Source organism: Tamandua tetradactyla, chromosome 2 (genome assembly GCF_023851605.1).
Source record: "Tamandua tetradactyla isolate mTamTet1 chromosome 2, mTamTet1.pri, whole genome shotgun sequence".
In the NCBI taxonomy this organism is placed as follows: domain Eukaryota; kingdom Metazoa; phylum Chordata; class Mammalia; order Pilosa; family Myrmecophagidae; genus Tamandua; species Tamandua tetradactyla.
Window position 1 is genome coordinate 59,882,449 of NC_135328.1, and position 6,465 is coordinate 59,888,913.

The 6,465-nt window shown below is 50.8% G+C and overlaps 1 protein-coding gene and 1 pseudogene across 1 annotated transcript; both read left to right on the forward strand.

The window, feature by feature from the left end:
• Positions 1-1,342: 1,342 nt before the first annotated feature.
• On the forward strand, positions 1,343-2,323 carry LOC143656311 (olfactory receptor 13C7-like). Its single transcript, XM_077128338.1, has one exon. The coding sequence runs from the start codon at positions 1,343-1,345 to the stop codon at positions 2,321-2,323; it is 981 nt and encodes a 326-aa protein (XP_076984453.1).
• Positions 2,324-4,354: 2,031 nt separating this feature from the next.
• Positions 4,355-5,291, forward strand: LOC143660443 (olfactory receptor 13J1-like; annotated as a pseudogene).
• The last annotated feature ends 1,174 nt before the right edge of the window (positions 5,292-6,465 follow it).

Here is a 6,465-nt window from a genome sequence, read left to right on the forward strand (position 1 = left end):
GAAGAATGGAGTTGGGCTCTGAAAAATGAGCTGGCACACCAACAGAAGACGTGAAGGAGGGCATGTTCATAAAGAGAACTTCCTAAACAAATGTGTAGGGCTAGGAAAATGCAGTTTATTCAGGGAAAGTGTGAGTCCTTTGGCCCTACAGATGGTAGATTCAATTAATCAGGGGGAATGAGGGGGGTAAAAACATCCCCAAAGAAATACAAACAAATAAAATCAAAACATTCTCCCAGGACAATGGTCTCACAGTCAATCCAGGACAGAAGAGAGAGAGGTGGGGAATTCCTCTCAATATTAAAAGTTCACACTCAACTCCTAATTCTCCTTTAGACGAGAGGCAACTGAGCCACGAGTCAGCTTTCCTATTCTAAGAAACTGACGTGCCTTGGGGATGCTTTAGCTCCCTCCTGTGAATGAATACCTGGTGCTGGCCATTTCTAAGGAGTTGGTGAGTCAAGTTCAAAACGTCAATGGAGGATACCCGGGAGAAAACTGAAGACCACTTCCTAATCCTTCCTTTAAAACTTACTCAGTGATTGACAGTACCTCTGCCAAATTAGAATCTGGTTTTGCCTTCTCGTGGGGCACTGCGGTCAATACCTTTCATCTTAAAAAGCAACATGGGGCCCAAGATGTGAGTTACTCGGCTTTCATGACCAAGAAGCAATCCTGTGACCAGCAGCTCTATTGGGATATGTATGTCCTCAGTGGATCATCTGTGATTCCTTGAGGAGAGATGACCAGAAAATAGGCCTACATCCTGTGGAGCTGAAATGTTCAACCTTTATGGCCTAAAGGAATCCCAGGTAAGCATCATCCATCACCAACCTGCTTGCCAGAGCTCATCTCACCTAACTCAAGAAAAGAGGGGCATCTTTTTGTCTGCTTATTTTTCTTTTTGCAGTAGCCCCTGCACCTAAAATAAAACCTAGCATAAACAGGGTACTCAATAAATATCCCGTGAATGAATGGAACTGAAATACTATGGGCATAGTTCAGCCATCTGAAGTCATAACCTAGAAAAGATGCTTCTTTTAAATAGTCAGGAACTCTTTAGATTCCAAAGGAGCATGTCCAACATGAATTCCACTCTGCGTTCTCCTCTGAGCCCTGCCTGGGGAGAAAAGAGAGGGCCCTAGGGGACTGGAATGTGCTACCTCCTCCTCCAAGTTGCATCAGCAAAACTATAGAACCTTGAGGAACAGCTTACAGAACTAAAGTCCAACTCTCTCATTATATAGGTGAAATTAAATTCCAGAGAAGAGGGCTGACCTGCACCAGGTCAGAGCTTTTTCCAAATCCTGTGTGGTCCACATGAAAAAGGAAGGAGAATGAGATGGATATGGCAAACCGGACGGCTATGACAGAATATGTCCTGCTAGGGCTATATGAGCACCATAACCTAGAGATCATCCTGTTTGGGCTTTGCCTGGGCATCTACTCCATGAACGTGCTGGGGAACTCCCTCCTAATTGTGTTGAACCGCCTGGACCCCCACCTGCACAGCCCCATGTACTTCTTCCTCAGCAACCTCTCCCTCATCGACATCTGTAGCACATCCTCCTTTGTGCCCCTCATGCTGGCCAACTTCCTGGAAGTCCAAAGGACCATCTCCTTCCCTGGTTGCGCCCTGCAGATGTACCTGACGCTGGCACTGGGCACCACTGAGTGCCTACTCCTAGTTGTGATGGCATATGACCGTTACGTGGCTATCTGCCAGCCACTTAGGTATCCAGAGCTCATGAGGAGGCAGACGTGCATATGGATGGCAGTGCTGAGCTGGGGGACAGGCTTTGTCAATTCACTACTGCAGTCCATCCTTGTTTGGCGACTCCCTTTCTGTGGCCACAATGTCATCAACCATTTCTTCTGTGAGATCTTGGCCGTGCTCAAACTGGCCTGTGGGGACATCTCTCTCAATGCGCTGGTCTTAATGGTGGCTTCAGTTATTCTGATACTTGTCCCATTCCTGCTCATCTGCCTGTCCTATATTTTCATCCTTGCTGCCATCCTTAGGGTTCCCTCTGCTGCAGGCTGGCAGAAAGCCTTCTCCACCTGCTCTGCCCACCTCACAGTGGTGGTGATTTTCTATGGGACCATCTTCTTCATGTACGTAAAGCCCAAGGCCAAGGACTTCAGTATGGATAAGATTATTGCATTGTTTTACGGGGTTGTGACACCCTCATTAAACCCCATCATCTACAGCCTGAGGAACACAGAGGTGAAATCTGCTGCAATAGCTCTTCTGAGGGGAGATCTCCTCTTGAGGAAAATGTCCCACGTTTACTGCTGCACTACTTTATCAGACCAAAATTAGGCTGTGGCTTGAAGCAGTCACCGAGGTGGCAGGGAGAGCACAAAGTCACCTCCCTGCCCCACCCCAGGCCCTGGCACAGTGCCGGCCACTGTTGAAGCTCTGCTAAATGGAGATGCCTCTCCAGGAACTCAGGCTCAGAGTTTCCCGGCCACAACTTGGATAGGGCTCACAACTCTCACTTACTGCACCCCACAGTCTCTCCAGACATATTCAATCCGAGGCAAGACTTTCTATCTGAAGCCCAAGGGCTAGATCAGAGCTCTCCTTGCTGCAGACATGAACCTTAATTCTGAGGTAGTGCCTCAGTGTGTGAGGCTGAGACCAGGTGAGAAGAAAGAGAAGGTGCTGTGCCTGGAACTCTAACGGGTGTGGAGATCTTCATTCTCCCCAGGTCTCCACCTCAGAAGGATTTTGTGACCCTTTGACAGGTTTAACAGAAAAAAAGGAAGAAAAGTCTATCTATGGGAGTAATGAGCCGTCCGTCACTGAAGGCATGCAAGCAGAAATATGGTGAGGCTAGGCATAGGACAGTGGACGGGATTTCTGTGTGGGAAGGGTTTGGATTCAGTGGCCTGTGTGCACACCTGTCCTCATTTGCTCCCGGAAGCCTTGTACAATGCCTGGCATGTAGTAGGTCCTTGAAAACTTCTTGATTCTGTTGCAAAGAAACAAGTGAGGAATATAAGAGAGAAATGGTCTTGTGCAGGTGAGACCATGACAGGAACAAGTGCTCAGCCCAGGGCCCAGCATCGGCATTGCTTCCCATGGGATACTGGCACTTGCTAGCTGCCTCAAAACAGTAAGGAAAGGCTGAATCGTGCTCCGTAGCTGGAGAGAGGATTGTGGGGAAATGCAGGAGAAAGAAGACCATCTAATGTGGTAAGAGTCAGCATTTGGGACTCAGTGGAAGTGAACGTCTGTTCTGAGCATGGTGTCGGAGTCATGCTCTCAGGAAGAATGGATCCCAGACTCACCTTGCCAGGGATACACTGTGTGACCTCAGTCTCTCCATTGCTCAAGTTCATCATTTTGGGTACTTACCACGCCAACGCCCTAGGAGATCGTGGAGGCAAAGTGGTCATGGCTCAGGCCCAGGCCCACAGAAAACAGGAGCTTTGGGGATGGACCAAGAGGCCCATCAAGTTAGCTAGAAAGCCCAAGGTGAAGGTTCTGAAAGTTCAATGCACACACAGTAGCTGATGAAGCAGACCCTGTGAGAAGACAAGTGGACAAAACAACAGACCGGCTCAGAGGCCAGCAGACTCGCTAGTACGAGGCATCATATGGATGTTGGCTGCATGCATGGAGACCAGAGTTGGCCTGAAGATGCAAGTCAGGTTTCTGTAGACTGAGAGACAAAGAAAAAGGGCATTCCCAACACCAGTGTAAGCAGGAGGACCCTGAGACCATCTAACCCACTGATTCTCAAGGTGTGGTACGTGTCTAGCATACCACATGTCACCCAGCCCTTCCGAGTCAGAAACTCTGGGGCTGGGACCCAGCATTCTGCATTTTACAAACTCTGCAGGTGATTTTGGTGCATGTAAAGTTTGAGCACCTCTGATTCCAAACGATGTTCTTAGACACTTGTCAGCAGGAGATTAATGGATATACTGTGAAAAGAGGCGCCATGGTCCAATAAGTTTAGGGAGCACAATATTCTCTCCCCTGCTTTTTGAGAGTCACAAATCATGTTACCATATTAAAGGCTATGAGAAATCCTTCAAGCAAGGGTTTTATTTACTTTAGAATGATCCACTGTTACCTCAAATTGATTCTTCAGATTGCCTACTAACATTTTACATCAATACTCATAGGAATTTCTGATCTAAAACAACCCTTCCTATTTTTCAGATGGATAAACTGAGGCCCAGAGAGGTCAGGGGATTGCCTGAAGTCACACAGAGAGTGGCAGAGCTGGAAAAGAACACAGCACTCTGCCTCCTCCCAGATGAGGCTCTGTGGGCTTCCCACGACATTGCATCCTCTCTCCCTTCACCCCAGCCATGTGTATCTCCAGAACCTTGCAGCATGGAGCCAGTCAATAGGCAGAGGTCCTGAGTTTTTTCTGAACGGTTTCTCTGGCTACCCAAGCCTGGAGCACCTGCTCTTCCCTCTCTGCTCAGCCATGTACCTGGTGACTCTGCTGGGGAACACGGCCATTGTGATAGTGAGCATCCTGGACAGTCACCTGCACACGCCTATGTACTTCTTCCTTGGCAACCTCTCCATCCTGGACATCTGCTACACATCCAGCTTTGTGCCCCTGATGCTGGTCCACTTCCTGTTGGCACGGAAGACCATCTCCTTTATCGGCTGTGCGACCCAGATGTGTCTGAGCCTGTCCACGGGCTCCGCCGAGTGCCTGCTGCTCGCCATCATGGCCTACGATCGCTACCTGGCCATCTGCCGTCCTCTCTGGTACCCGGTGCTCATGAGCCGCCGGCTCTGCCTGCTGCTGGCGGGAGCTGCCTGGGCCCTCTGTCTGCTCAAGTCAGTGACTGAAACAGTCATTGCCATGAAGCTGCCCTTCTGCGGCCACCACGTGGTCAGTCACTTCACCTGCGAGATCCTGGAAGTGCTAAAGCTGGCCTGTGGTGACACGTCGGTCAGCGAGGCCTTCCTGCTGGTGGGCAGCATTCTGCTGCTGCCCGTGCCCCTGGCCCTCATCTGCCTGTCCTACGCACTCATCCTGGCCACCATCCTGCGGGTGCCCTCGGCCGCCGGGCACCGCAAAGCCTTCTCCACCTGCTCGGCACACCTGGCCGTGGTGCTGCTCTTCTACAGCACCGTCATCTCCTCATACATGAAGCCCAAGAGCAAGGAGGCGCACATCTCCGACGAGGTCTTCACCATCCTCTATGCCGTGGTCACGCCCATGCTGAACCCTGTCATCTACAGCCTGAGGAACAAGGAGGTGAAGGAGGCAGCCAGGAAGGTGTGGGGCTGGAGCTGGACCTCCAGGTGAGGCAGGCAGGGCTCGGCAAGAGCGCAGGTCCCAGGACAGCAGGTGAGGCCATCGTGGGCCTGCAGTGAGGGTGAGATGGGGTACAAGGCTGTGGGTTTGGTTTTCTTCGTCCCAGATGGTCCCCAAAAGGCAGCACCGAGTCCCACTGAAGCTGCCGCAGAAAGAGCTCACAAATCCCCGTTCAGCTCCTGCCTCCATTCCCAGCAGCCCTCCCCTAAGCCAGCTCCCCACACCGTCCTCTGGACCCAGCCTCCGGGCTGCTCAGGACTTCCTCTTGTTCCTCCTTCCTATCTGTCCTCCATGAGGCATCGAGAGGGATCTCCTTGAGAAGCCCAGGTGATTGGCTCACTCTCCCGATTGGAACTGTAAATGGCTCCCCACCGCTCTCGGGATGAACTGTAGACTCTCTCGTGGGGCAGTTGAGGTCCTCCGAGCTGGCCCTGACGGACTCCCTTCCCAGCCCTCTGCCCCTCAGTCATCCGCCCTCCCCACAGCCACACAGACCAGCCAATTGTGTGCCCCAGAGGTCCCTGGTACTGCCCAGCACTGTGCTTTCCTTGGGCTCTTCCCACAAGGCAGACCCTTGCAGCACAGACCACATGTAGAAGTACTGCTTGAACTTTAAGACCCAGCTCAAATGACCCAGGAAGCCTCCAAGCTTTGTTCCTCTCACTGTGTTCCTCCTGCTTTATTCGCAGTGTTATTTCGAGAGTAGGAAGTTTCCGATTCCATTTTTTCCCGAGGTGCAGCCCTGTCTAACTCCAGCCCTGCACAAGTTTTTTAAATAAACAAATGAACACTTCAATGTAGGAGATGATGTGTCACTTTGCAGGCTGCTGGAACGCGATATACCAGAACTGAACAGCTTTTATAAAGGCGAATATAATAAGTTACACATTTACAGTTCTAAAGAAGTAAAAATGTCCAAATTAAGACACCAATGAGAGGTTACCTTAATGCAAGGAAGGTCCATGGGTTAGGACCACCTTTATCAGCTGGGTAGTCAGTGGCTGGCATCTGCCTCTCCAGGTTCCAACTTGCTTCACATCTCATGGTGACGTCTGCTGGGCTCCAAGCATCTCCAAACATCCGTGTATCTGTTCTCCACGTGTCTGCATTTGTGTCAGCTCTGCCATGAAGTTTCTGTCGGCTCTGAGGTTTCTGTCGCTCCTCT

Coding starts and splice junctions, on each gene's coding strand:
- LOC143656311 (XM_077128338.1), top strand. CDS start 1,343: ATGGATATGGCAAACCGGACGGCTATGACAGAATATGTCCTGCTAGGG.